Below are 14,546 nucleotides of genomic sequence, written 5' to 3'. Positions count from 1 at the left end.
TCTCTGAAATATGAAAGCACAGAATAACACAATAACAGGTAGAAATATTTTACCTTTTGTTTGACTCAGACCACTAATCTTGAAGGCATTAGTCTCACAGAGAAAGCTGTTCCAGAACTGAGCCATGACGAGATTTTTGGGCTTTTCCCGACCTAATAGAAATACAAATAGATATTACACTTCAATGTCATAGTCAAGAGAAAAAACATCAGTGGAGATTGAAATAGAATCAAAACTTTCTTCTAATGGGAAATGTCTCAGCTGGGAAATTTCTCAGATGATCATTTTTCAAAGTATATGATGAGATATAAATGGTATTTTTAAAGAAAAGAGTCAACATTATTTGCTCTATGATATTAAAAATATTATAAAATTAGTTCATAAATTCTTGGAATTTTAATTGAAACTGCTTAAATAATAGATAGTACTGAGGGCCTATTTGAGCCCACCATCTAAAAACACATTGGAGTAGTTAACAGTTACACATGTATAAACATTTTTTGCAATGTTGACAATTTAAACTAATAAATTATACAATCACTTACCTAAAATATACTTACAAGTTATATGGAAAGTAGGTTTTTTTAGTTCTACCATCTATAAAAGGTAAAAATTTCTGTCATTGCCAGGGGGGAGGGGGAGGACTGAGTGGGAGGGACTGGGAATCTGGGGTTAACAGATGAAAACTGTTGCATTTGAAGTGGATGGGCAATGAGATCCTGCTATATATAGCATAGGGAACTATATATCTAATTACTTGTGATGGAACATGATGGAGGACAATGTGAGAAGAAGAATATATACGTATATATTATATATGTATGAATGGGTCATTTTATTGTACAGTAGAAATTGAGAGAACATTGTAAATCAATCATAATAAAAATATTTAGAAAATTCTGTCAGTGAAAACATTTATAATTTTAAATATATTGAACTCTATAGATAGCAGCTGATGCCTTGGAAAGGAATAGAAGTGTTAGGACCCCTAAGAAGGGAATTTTTATAATATATAGTAAAATTGCATATATATTTACCATTATTCCCATTAATACTACTTATAGAAATGCACCTTAACTATACACTTTAAACATGAAACAACATGGATACAAGGGCATTATTTGTATAGTCACATGTATTCGGGCATATGTGTACAGTAACGTATTACAAATAATGAAAAGATTTAGGTACTGGAGACTAGTTGTACATCAACAATAGCGCAACAAAAAACTGAGGTACCAAAAAAATCATTAAAAATTCAAGAAGGAAGATGTCCATTACCTATTTTACTAGGATTCTGGCATCTCCATGCATACTAGCCAGGTTCTTTACCAACTGAGCTACAACGGAAACTCCTCATTCACTTTTTTTTTTTAAGGTCGCACCTGCGTCCTATGGAAGTTCCCAGGCTAAGGGGTCGAATTGGAGCTACAGCTGCCAGCCTACGCCACAGCCACAGCATTGCCAGATCCAAGCCGCATCTGCAACCTACACCACAGCTCACAGCAACAAGGGATCCATAGCCCACTAAGCAAGGTCAAAGATAGACCCGTATCCTCATGGATACTAGTTGGGTTCGTTACCACTGAGCCACATCGGGAACTCATTCACTTTTTTATGTTGGCACAGATTAAGATATGACTGGGGCCCTCAAGATACCTCAAATATAATATATATATATATATATATATATATATATATATATATATATATATATATATATTGGCCATGCTTGCAGCATGTGGAAGTTCCCAGGCCAGGGACTGAGCCTGCACCACAGCAGTGACCCAAGACACTGCAGTGACAATGCCAGATCCTTAACCCACTGTGCCACAGAACCCCAAATATAATCTTTTTGATACATTGCCTTGCACAATGGTCATGTTAAAGAATGTAGAGACAACACAAATATAATTAAATAATTAACAGAACTTAATTAAATATAATTAAAAGATTATTTGAATATCAAAGGGCAATATTTCTGAGAGAAGTAATTAAAATGAGAATAGCCAAGATATCAGCAGAAGAAAAAATGTTAGAGAACTGAGCAAGATAAAAGTGAGACAAGCAGTTTACAATTCTAAAAATGTTGCCTTCTTGGAAAAATAATGAATTTTGAAGGATATCTTTTTCTATATATCTTATGTATCTATAATTATCTTTCTGTACATCTATCTATCTGCGAGATGAGGAATGCAGCATCTGAAATACTGTGAGATCTCTCACATGCACCCAACCCCTCTCTTGGTGTTGTATTATGAGTCTTGGGGTGAGCCTCCCTAAGAGGACTCTGCAAATTCCATAGCATCTGCAGCAACCTTTACATCATCTTTTGGAAGAGAGCAAGGGATTGCCCAGTCCTATCATGAAAAAGTTTTGAGATATTTACAAATATTTAAATGAGAAAATATTAATTCAGCATTTTCTTTTTTCTTTTTCTTTTTTTTTTTTTTCTTTTTTAAGGCTGCACCCGTGGCATATGGAGGTTCCCAGGCCAGGGGTCAAATCAGAGCTACAGCTGCTGGCCTACACCACAGCCAGAGCAATGCAGGATCCAAGTCACATCTGTGACCTACACCACAGTTCACAGCAACACTGGATCCTCAACCTTCCGAGTGAGGCCAGGGATTGAACCCGCAACCTCATGGTTACTAGTCAGATTCGTTTCCCCTGTGCCACAACAGGAACTCCAATTTAATACTTTTTAGTATTTCTGTCATATATGCTAAAGACTTCTTTTCCTCTTGTCAGTCATGTTTTCTTTGGGGCCCTTCAATAATTCAGGTCGCCAAGGAATATGATTACAAAACATGTATATGGTGGCTAGATAAAAAAGAGTCCACAAAAGAGAGAAGGAGGAGGTTATGACTCCATCACCAAGAAAAGGAAAGGAGGAATCTTTTCACAAAGTAATGGAGAAAGTGGAAGAGAGCAAGACATCAGAGGTCAGTGAGTGTCTTTCTTGGTCCTCGGTTTCCTCAGATTGAAGGTAGAAGGAGGGAGAGAATCTGAGAGTTGAAGCATTGACCTAAGACAGAGTAAGTTTATTTTAAAAAAGACTGTTTTACACTGCAAAAGACTAATACATGTTTAATTATCAAGCTTACTGTTTTCTCCTGTTACTATAACAGAAAAAAGTTAGACCAATTAAAGAAAATGAAGAAACTACAAATTATCTCGCAATTGATTTTAATGTTAAAATCTTGATCTAATACTTTTATAGAGTTATGCAACTGCCCTGAAACTTCCATTCCCTGAAAAGTTCCATTTATCAGGCTTCTGTGGTCCCACTCCAGGAATTCTGAGCCCCTGGGTACAAATTTCACAAACACTTATTTTCTGGTGCCTACCTAAAATTGTAGTTTCCAATCCCAGCCAATTATAACACCTTTTTATTTGAATTTTGTCAGCTCAATCTTTCTTTCTCTCCAGCAGTTACTTCAAACCACTGCACCACTCTTCAAATCTCTTCCTCTATCTCCTTTTCTCAGCAGATGAACATGAAAACCTAACTGCTCTTAATTCCAAAGCCCCTTCTACTACCTACAATGTAGCTACATTCACATTTTAGCTTCTCTCCATTTGTCCAAATGTAGAAATACCCCTCCTGTTCATGGCTGTTTCTTTTACCTCAACTCTGATTGCAGTCCTCCCAGAACACTGGCCCATCAGTTAAACCCCATCTCCTTTATAGCTTTAATTTTTGCTCAACCCTGGCTTCTTCCTTCTGCTTACATATACACCCAAGTCTTCTGCATATTAAAATGCTGACTCTGTTGAGCCTGCAATGAAATTTTTACGAAACACTGCATGTCTCTCCTCATCACAGCCAAAGAATTCATAAGGGAATTTTATATTAGATGATATAATGTTAATTTTTTAAAATTATTTCATACCAAGAGCATGAAGAGGTGATCAGGAAAGATGAGAACAACAGGAAAATGATAGTGTTCAGCTTCAGCATTAATAAAAATAGTAAATTTGCAATGATGATACGATACAATTTTCCTACATTCAGATTGATGGAGATTAAGGAAAATGATGATACTCAGGGCTTACAAGGTTCAAGAAAATGGGTAGCCATGTCTGTAATATACTGATGGTATACTGATGGCAGTAGGAAGTGCAACAGTATAACCATTCTAGAGAGTAAATTGGTTATTTATATAAAAACCTTAACAGTGAACTTTATAAAATGGACTGCAGTAGTAGTAGTAGTTGTTGTTTTAGTAGAAGGAGTAATAATAGCTGAGAAGTTAAAATTATTAATGTTCAATATTAATAGATTTAAAATGTGCTTAAAAAACTGAACATGAGCTGATTTTTATTTCAGACCCACATTATTTGGTCGTTTAGCACGAACTGATCAAATACTTCACACATTCGAATTAAAAAACATGGATCTTCCATATGACATAAAAAAAAGGAATAAACTTGGCTAGAGCCACAATTTAATCCAAATGAGCTATTTATAAAGAAAAGGGAGACAGGAAACAAAATTAGAACACTGGAATTTCCATAAACCTTTCAGGAATAAGCATTGGTCTATTTGAGTACTACCATAAGAACTGTACAAATTTACTAATTTACATATTTGGCTTTCCATATGAAATTAGAAGAACCTGACACACAGATTTCTAATTTCTAATTTTGGCTCATCATTTATAAGCTGTGACTTTGGCCATGATGCTTCATCTCTTACACCTTTTGTTTTCTTTTTTATAAAATGCTGTCCAGCTAAGGGGTCTCTAAAGTGTCTACTACCTCTAAAATGCCTAGATTCTATGACAGAATAATTTTGATTAATAATTAAAACATAACGTTTGTAAAGTACAAGAAAAACAACTTACCAGTTACGATGATATCGATTAAAACATTTTCCTTAGTGGGATTTTTGAAAGGTATAGGAAGAGATGATTGAAGACGAAGGTATGTAGTTACTCTTTGTACTTCTAGAGGCAGGGGAAATAGTCCTACTCCAGAGATGTGGAATACCCAGTTTTTAAACTGTTTAAAGATAAACATTCATTACATATATGTCCTAATTACATTCTTTTTATTTACAACACTTAATATAGTATACATAAAAATTTTGGCAGATAGGAAAATTTCTGTTAATATTTAACATGCACTGTTACATCTCTCTTTTCCAGATTCCTTTTCATTTTACTGAAAAAAGAGGGTAAAAGACCAATATTGAAGTATTAATGCACCCAAGCTTACTGACAGCAATATGATAGAGAAATCTTAATAAAAACCATGCATTTCTGCTCAAGATTTAAAAAAAAAAAACAATTTGTGATAACAAACTGGGTACTAAATGCTGCATGAAGTTTCTAAAATCTTAGGGAGAATTTCAAATGAAATTTAGACACCACAGGAAGGCAAAGAAGGTGAGACATAGACTGAAGTTCTATTAAAAAGAAGTGTGGACAGTTTATTGCCATATTATTTATGCCCCTCAACTAGTACAGTGTATGTTCCGTTATCACATGATATGGGAATGGCTCAAAAATTATGTGAATGAGAATGAATGTGGCCATGGTTCTTAGCTGGGCTTCAAAAGCCTGCAAAGCTCTGTTCAAAAATGTTCCCTTTGTATTCATTTAGAATAAAAGTCCCTTGAGACTCTGTTCAGCACTAAACACTTTGCTAATGTTACCAGTGAATGGAGAGGTCATTAAATAAAAACCAACCAACAATGTTCTCGCATATCACCTCTCAAACTACATAGATGTTTCCAAGCTTAAGCTCAAATAAAAAGAGGCAAACTTGCTTTAAGACTGTTTCAAAGTAGGATAGGTGGTGACAGGGGATCCATAAAATGCTGTCTCAGTAGTAAGTGTGGAATAAAGGCAAGTTTTATCTGCATATATCTTCAATGACTGTATTACTCTTTGTTAGAGATTCTGAGTTTAAGTTCACTGTATTTTCACGTATGATGTCCCAACTTGATCACACCTAACTGACTGGTATCAAGTATCAGGGTTCAATTACATTAACAGCTGTTTTATGTAAATTACTTATTTGGGGCTATTTTGTAAAATAAATCCTAGACGACAGAAATTAGGTTATTTTAAATCACTGGGAATGAGCCAAACTACAAAAACAAGAAGGTCATGTTTTTATGTTTTGCCAAGTGGCCTGGAATATTGGAACTTCTTCTAAGTTAAACCACACACCACCATTCTTGGACACTAGTATCCAACCATCATCCTACAACATTGCTTAAATTATCCACCTGGGTTCAAAGATGGGAATTAAAAAGTACCCCAGAGAACATGTGCATTAAAAAGAAAAAAGTAACATATTTAGTCAATCTTTATCTAAAATCTCTTTGAAAGAAGACACAGTAAAACCATTAAAGAGCCAATTTCAATGTTTCTGAAAGCTGAAACAACTGGAAGTAAAAGCTAGTGGATCTGGCTCGCACACTGAGCAGAGCTCAAGAATCAAGAGAACTTGTTAAGACTCAAGAGTTTTTCCATAGACACAGGTTTCAAGGACCAGAGGCTCAGAGTGGGGTAATAAAATCACTCTGATTTTATCTCTTTTTCCTTCGTTTTCACTTTCATTTTCCTTTGTTCTCACCTTTAGATGCAATCAATCACACAATCCAGTACAAATGAATCAATAATGACAACTATTGGAAAATAAAAATGAAACAACTAAAAAACAAGAAAGAAAATCTCAGAACATGTTTGGTACCAAAGAGAAGGCCAGATTTTCACATTTGTTGCACATTTGTTTCACTATTGTTTCTCTTATCCTGTTATTCAGTACCACAATCTTACTGAGAGACTCTGGTTGCATATGATGAGTTTATGATATATACAGTTGTGATACTCTAACCAAATTAATCTTAGGATCTCAAATCCACACAGATAAGTTGAGCCTAAATTTAGATCTTTACAATACTGAGTTCTTCACATGGATCCACACTGGAAACAAATATTAAACCATAGCCATTTCATTAAGCTCAGTAAAGAGTCATTCATATTCAGAAATAGTTAAAACTTATCCTGTAAGCACAGCCATGTCTAGATTTTTAGATTAATCAGCTACTCAGTTGTGTGTGTTAGTTCAGACATGTTTATTGGCAAAATCAAGAGAGGGACAGAAATCTATGTGAGTTTTTCCCTTATGGTTAAAGTAACTGCAAGCTCTCAAACTTAGAAAAGTAAGTCCTAAAATTTATTTTTAAAATTATCCTCTTTAGATGCCTATAAATACATAGTATATTCAATTAATACTTTAGGATGAACTGGTTTTTCCTGCAAAGAATGTCAGCTAGATGAATTAAAACAAGGGAAAAACTTGAATGATTCAGGGATAGAAAGGGATAAAATTAAAGGCAAAAAAAAAAAAAAAGACAAGAAAAATCACAAAGGTTAGGGCAATACATTGAAAATGATGAAGCAGTTTGGACTCAGTAGCTATAAGGATTAATTATTGATTTAAATCTAACCATAGATAAAATCTTGGAGATTTGCTACAACTTAGAAGGAGAGGCTTAGAGTGACTGAGTGTTAAAATGATTCACAAAAGGTTTGAGCTGATTATTTACTTGTTTGAATTCTTTTGTGTTAGATAAAGAATTTCAAGTTCAACTTCTAGGCCTGGATTTTCTAAAGCCATCAAGATAGAGAACCAATGGTTGCCTTGCTGATGTGCCAGATTACCTTGAAATGCAAGCAACTACACTGTCCCCAATAATTAAGATGAAGGGGCTGACCCTGCTATGAAGCAATGATTTAAAAGATCAGCCCTGTTAAAATTATTTTTGTGAGAGAAAATGATCTCTATAATATCTTCTGTTCTACATGACAAGGATTACTGTTTGTCTGCTTTCTTTAATATTTTTGAGAGTCAACTATTGTATAAGTCAGTAATCAGGTAAAAAATTTAACAGCCTCAGTTTCATTTTTTTTTCTAAATGACACTTTTTTTTTTTCTTAAAGAGGGCACTTCAGTTACCCACAGGCCTTGTACTGACATGGGGACCCCTGTATTATATTTGATTTCACTCCCTCTCAGATGACAGGATTTTGACAGCTCCTTTGGTATCCTGTGGATATAAAGTATATACTTCCTTTTACTCTACTCCCCCAGCAACATTGGAAGAAGTAAAAATAATAATAATTCATGTAAAAATTATGTAAAATTTTCATTGGCAATAAGAGAGTTGTAACTTGGCAATCTGTAGGTAACTGTAAAAATAGTCATGAAGAAGGGCTGAAGGCAGATGTCCTGGGCTCAAGTCTGGGTTCTACCTCCTTCTACCTGCCTGATCTCAATTTCTTCATGTTGCATACTCCCGATGCATAAAATAGAGGTGGTCATATTTCTACCATAGGACTCTGGTGAAAATGAACTGAAATAATTCTTAGATGGCATGTAGTATGTTTAGAGATGCTTAAACAATGAACTATTATTTATTTTAAAAAATATATTTTTTGGATGAATATAGACTGAAAAAATACCAGTACATGCAAGTTCGCAGTTTACACAGTTTTATATTTAAGTTCGAGAAAATATAAGTAATAAAATCCAAGAAAATTAACATAAATGCTAGCAATTTAGCATTTACATTAAAATACCTGTGTTTTAAATCTGGGGGTATGATTCTTCACTCAGTTGATTGAAGGATTTAAAAATGCCTTCTTAAATGTCTGCACATACATAATGTATACCGTATTTTCAACAGTTCATTTAAATAATAATTTAAAAAAAATTTGTTTTGCTTATAAAGATGTCAGATGGATAAATTAGATTTACATATTTGTCGACTTTAACATTTGGAGTTCCCATTGTGGCTCAGTGGATTAAGGACCCAAAGTTGTCTCAGTGAGGATGTGGGTTCGATCTCTGGCCTCACTCAGTGGGTTAACGATCTGACATTGCAGTAAGCTGCAGCGTAAGTCCACAGATACCGCTGGGATCTGGTGTTGCCATGGCTATGGCACAGGCTGCAGCTGCAGCTCTGATTCAACCCTTTGCCCAGGAACTTCCATATGCCACAGGTATAGTCATAAAAAGAAAAAAAAAAATTAACCTGTCTTGGTCCAAGAATATGCTGTCATACCTGAGCACAGCTAAAGGTGATATAAGTCTGATGACCAGTTCTTCCAAGAGCAGAAGGATGAAAGTGAACATATACGTCTCTGGATGAGTGAGGAGGTATGATCAGCTGTGTCAATTAAGAGAGGAGAAACAAAAATCAGTACTTGTGTTTGAGTCAGCATCTTTGTGTACTACGTATATGCCAGGTTGACGCTCATGTGATTAATGTGTTGCCTTGTACACACTGACCATTCTCAATATGCCTGCTTGGCAAATACTGGTGGAACAGCCCATGGTAAAGAGTATTTTTAACTGCTTACATCATGTTCTACACCCACTGACCACATCGGTCTATAAAAGGAAAGCAGGATTAATTTCTTAAGCTGAGTTGGAATCCCTGATAATGGAAATATGCACTTTATTTAAGAACCCATAGCTTATTGTTCACCCAAAGATACGTGTAAAACCACTTGGCAAGGTCAGAAGAAATGAACAGAGTCCAAGTGCAAATGTAAGACATACTTCTTTAGTATACAATGAAGTTTTTTCTTTGTCCTATCACATATATCCTCAAAGTGTGACCTGCTGGGATAACCTGAGTCTGAACTGTATTAATCTGAATTACTTGTTTAGAGATTGTGAAAGAAGACAGAAATTTCATCACAGAGTAATGAGGGCTTAAAGATCTTACATAATCAAAAGGCTAAACCGCAAAACAAGTAATATTTAATATCAACACTTATAGAATGACAGAGAGAGTGGCACATTTTTGAAAAGTAAGTCAGCTTCTTTTTTTTTTTTTTTTTGCTATTTTGCCAGATAACTTTTGAAAAAGGAAACTTGTAGTTTAGCAGTATCATTCAATCCTTGTAGAATATAGATAGCACTTAATGTTCAATAAACTCTGAAAATGGCCATGAAAAAAATACTTTAGAACAGATTTACCTCAATAAATTTATGTGTGTAGTTTTTCTACAGAAAATATTTTTTATCACAGGCTGGCTCTCCCTCTGACACATCTAATGTTTTGAGATTATCAGGTAATGTGTATTTAAGGACTTTAATTTAAATATCACCTTTAGCAAAAATAAATAAGGAGCTGCATTTCACATATTCTTTCAATTTAGCAAATGTAATAAAAAAAGGTTTCTCTCAGGGTTCTCTTGTGGCTCAGTGGGTTAAGGATCCAGCATTGTCACTGCAGTGGCTCAGGTCGTTGCTGTGGTGTGGGTTTGATCCCAAGCCCAGGAAATTCCATATGCCATGGGAGTGGCCAAAAAAGAAAAAAAAGATTTTTCTCTCTCCCTCCATTTCACTGGAAAAACATAATACTACGTTAACTTAGATTTTTAATTCTAGTTCCACCACTCACTAGTCATGTGGTTTAAATATATTAGCCTCTCTGGCCTCAATTTCCTCCTCTATAAATATATGTCAGAGGCTTGTGGTGAAAATCAAGGTAGTATATATGACCAAGAAATAACTCAATAAAATTTTTTTATTTCCACCTAAAATTTACTGAAAAATGCATCTCCTCTGGTCTCGAGGAAAAAAAGTTAAACACTATTGGATGGAATTTAACTACCGGTTTAGCATAATGGAAAATTATATACATGAAATGAAATACAGGAGCTTTCTGAAACTTAAAAACATTTTATTACAAGTAAATGACATCATGAGAACCAAAGGCAATATATGAACTTAAACTAGATCCTAGTTCCAGGGGGAAAGGCACTCTTGTGACAGTCAAGTAAAGTGAAATTTGGACTGGATACTAGATGATGGAGGAGATTAATATGCTGTTTTCTTTTTTTTTGGTCTTTTGGCCATTTCTTGGGCTGCTCCCATGGCATATGGAGGTTCCTAGGCTAGGGGTCGAATCGGAGCCATAGCCACCGGCCTACGCCAGAGCCACAGCAACGCGGGATCCGAGCCGCGTCTGCAACCTACACCACACACAGCTCACGGCAACGACGGATCCTTAACCCACTGAGCAAGGGCAGGGACCGAACCCGCACCCTCATGGTTCCTAGTCGGATTCGTTAACCACTGCGCCACGATGGGAACTCCTTAATATGCCGTTAAGAAATATAATCTGAAATATTTAATGTTGGTACAGCATCTACAACTTATCTTCAAATTGACTAGTAAGAAATTTCAGAAAGAAAACAGAAGGAAAAAATGTAACAAATAACTAAAAGATAATCAAGGCAGTAGATATGTTTGTATACTGTATTCTTCTTCCCACTTCTGTGTGGTTTTGAAATTTTTCATAAAGTATAGATGGAGGGAAAGAAGCTTTTAACATCATTATCTGCCTTGATAACCTATACTTACTTACTGAGACATTTATGGATAATGATCAATATTTTAAAATCCTAAATTATATAAACATGAGTATTATATGATAAAACCAGGAGTAATGTTATATATATTTATAATGTATATATAACCTTATATATATTATATGTACATAATAAACTCTATATGCACATAATATACTTTCCATTTGTTATCATTACCATCAATGTGTGTTCCTATTTGTTCTATAACATACTATTTTTCTCATCTATACATTTATTTTTGGGTTGTTTCCTAATATTAAAGTTAATTGCATATTTAATGTACCAAAATATTTATTAACTGTATGAAAGAATGAATGGAGTAGCAAGCCATGGCTGGACATGTTAAAGCAGATGGATGTGTGTGGATGTGAAAAAAAATGTTAAAGCAGAGACCATCTTTCTCATTATGCAATGTAAAGTGGCTTCTGTCTAATAATGCATTTATTTTCCCTTAGACCACAGTTTATATTCTTCTATAAATGTAGTCATACAAAGGATATGAAAACACCACTGTCTAATGAGTAATTTTAGGTATACGTAAACTATAGCCTGAACATCATATCTGTTTAACTTATGGATAATATGGTGTTAAGTAATGCAAATGTGCATGTACACTTTAATGTAGTTTTTCTAAGATTAAACTATATATATCAATTTTAGCAATGTAAAACTTAGCAATATCTGATTTGATACATTATGGCAGTTAAGAACTAATTTCATATCATGATCTAAGTTGGCAACCAGTGAGTGACAACAGACAGGTACTAAAATATAAAGAAATCACCTTATAGATTTGTTAAACAATCATCAAACAGCAAAGAGTAAAAGTCTTTAATTAAATACCATATTATCTGCTTAAGAGGGCTTCATGATTTACTGTGAAATCCTCTGAAGAAAATAATCTTTTGCAATTATCATTTTGAAGTTTAGTTGAAACCATGATTTTGGATTCAGTATCACATGCTTTGGAAATACAGACAGGGATGCTGAAGCTTCAGATCTTGTTCTGCTACTTAGGGGAGGAGGAAGTGACTGAGGTCCACTGACTGGCTGTTATATTTAACAGGGACCAAGGAATGAGAAAATGAGGCAGAGAAAGGAGAGAGGAGAAGAGCTGTCAGCACTGTCTGGAAGTGAGGAGAAGATGGTGGGTAGGAATTGAGGAAAGGCTAAAAAGAACTGGCCTCCTGGGACTGGGACATACAGAATGACCAATGAATCAAAATCATACTCCTGGGAAACTACTGCAAAAACTGGTTAACAAAATGGTCAGAAATAAAGCACAACCAGTTTGTTTAGAGTTCAGTGATAATGAATATGAATCTAGCATGTACGATTTCAAAAAGTTAGATGAACATGATACTGGTTTTCTTGATAAACTAAAGGTGAGTGTATTTTATATATATATACACACACACACATATATATACACACACACTATATATGTACACACATACACATTATATATATATATATATATACACACACAGACATAAAAAAATGTTTAAAACTTGTAGCAATTGAGACGTTAATAGTAATTCAAATGCTAATACTCCATGGTATCCCAAAATCAGAACTGGAAAATGTTCTAGTAGTGATAGGTTGCTCGGCTTTCTGAACATACTTACTGGTGATCTGCTCATCTCCAAGACAAAATTTTCAGAATTACTATTTGTGGCTTCCAAGTTTAAGGTTTCATGTGTAGGATTACCTAAAGAAACTCTCTGAGTGGAAAATCTGGAAGGAAAAACAAAAGCTAGTAAACTTGTTCAATGATAATTTTACAAACTTAATGTCTATTATGTGTTGAACTGCATTCCTCAAAAGATATAGTGAAGTTCTAACTACCAATACCTCTGAATGTGACCTTATTTGGAAACAGGGTCATTGCAGGTGCAATTAGTTAAGCTGTGGTCACACTGGGGTAGGGTGGCCCTTTATCCAACATGACCAGTACTTTTATAAGGAGACAATGGCCATATGAGAATGGAGGTGGAGACAGGAATGATGCATCTCAAAGTCAAGGAACACCAAAGAAGAGGCAAGAAAGGATTCTCCCTTTTTGTTTTCAGAGGGAGCATGGTCCTGCTGAAACCTTGATTTCAAACTCCTAGCCATTCTAACAGGTATGAAATGATATCTCAGTGTTTCCATATTGAAAGAGACCCTGACTATCCAGAAAAAGGTACAAAAATAGAGCCACAAGAATATATATCATTAAGAATTTTAAAGACACTGGGTATAAATAAAGACTATGTAAACTTTGGAAGAGGAAAAGGGTCCAGGATAGGAATGGTTAAAATAATACTTACTATCGAACTTCTTTTAATATTCTGTGACTTTAAATTATACACAGTACGACTTAGCTAAAAAGAAATTGAGTTTCAGAAAAACATGCTAAAAAACAAGAAATGGAGTTACTCCAGTGGTGCAGTGGGTTAAGGATCCTGCCTTGTCTCTGTGGAGACATGGGTTTGATTGCCGGCCTGGTGCAGGAGGTTAAGGATCTGGTCTTGCTACAGCTATGGTGTAGGTTGTAACTGTGGCTTGGATTCAATCCCTGGCCTGGGAACTTCTATAAGCCGTGGGTGTGGCCAAAAAAAAAAAAAATCAGCAAAAAGAGCTTAAAAAAAGAGAGAAAAAGTCATCACTTTTTGGTAGAATGAAAAAAAATGATTATAAAATTGTTGAGCCAAATATTTTCATAAGACTTTTATATTTATTAACAATTATATATAAATATGTATATAGTTTTCATATATTAGTATATATTTAAAACAAGAAAAACATAAATCTAGAAATAAATTTGTAAATAACTTGTAGCAGACACTGTCTGTGTTCCACCCTATTCCCCTAGAAGATTTTTACCAGCCCTCTGCCCCCATCCCCCAACTTCTGCACGCTTGCTCTTCATCTTTCATCTGAGACCTTCAGATGATGGACTTTGGATCCTGAAGCCTCCTCATCCCTACACCAGAAGTGCCTAGAAGTTTATAGATCATCTGGAGGAAGTTTATAGTGCCTAGCATGAGAAATCAAAAGCCCAGGATCTGGGCATCAAGACAAGACAGACTCTGAGATGTGATTTATGCTCTGAAGCTCTCCAACAGAAGAGTCTAGGACTATTCCTGCAATCAC

The 14,546-nt window shown here is 35.0% G+C and overlaps 1 protein-coding gene across 1 annotated transcript in view; it reads right to left on the bottom strand.

The window, feature by feature from the left end:
• Window positions 1–14,546, bottom strand: part of CFAP47 (cilia and flagella associated protein 47) — a 443,526-nt gene that overhangs the window by 97,628 nt on the left and 331,352 nt on the right. Inside the window, exons 56-59 of the mRNA XM_047764176.1 lie at window positions 13,037–13,145; window positions 9,086–9,190; window positions 4,851–5,007; window positions 54–152 (exon numbers count right to left, since the gene is read on the bottom strand). Of these exons, the coding sequence (XP_047620132.1) occupies window positions 54–152; window positions 4,851–5,007; window positions 9,086–9,190; window positions 13,037–13,145 (470 nt within the window). The remainder of the gene's footprint in view (window positions 1–53; window positions 153–4,850; window positions 5,008–9,085; window positions 9,191–13,036; window positions 13,146–14,546) is intronic.

This window comes from Phacochoerus africanus, chromosome X (genome assembly GCF_016906955.1).
Source record: "Phacochoerus africanus isolate WHEZ1 chromosome X, ROS_Pafr_v1, whole genome shotgun sequence".
NCBI lineage: Eukaryota > Metazoa > Chordata > Mammalia > Artiodactyla > Suidae > Phacochoerus > Phacochoerus africanus.
Note: the sequence above shows the minus strand (reverse complement) of the source record. Positions and strands in the feature narration are given on the sequence as shown.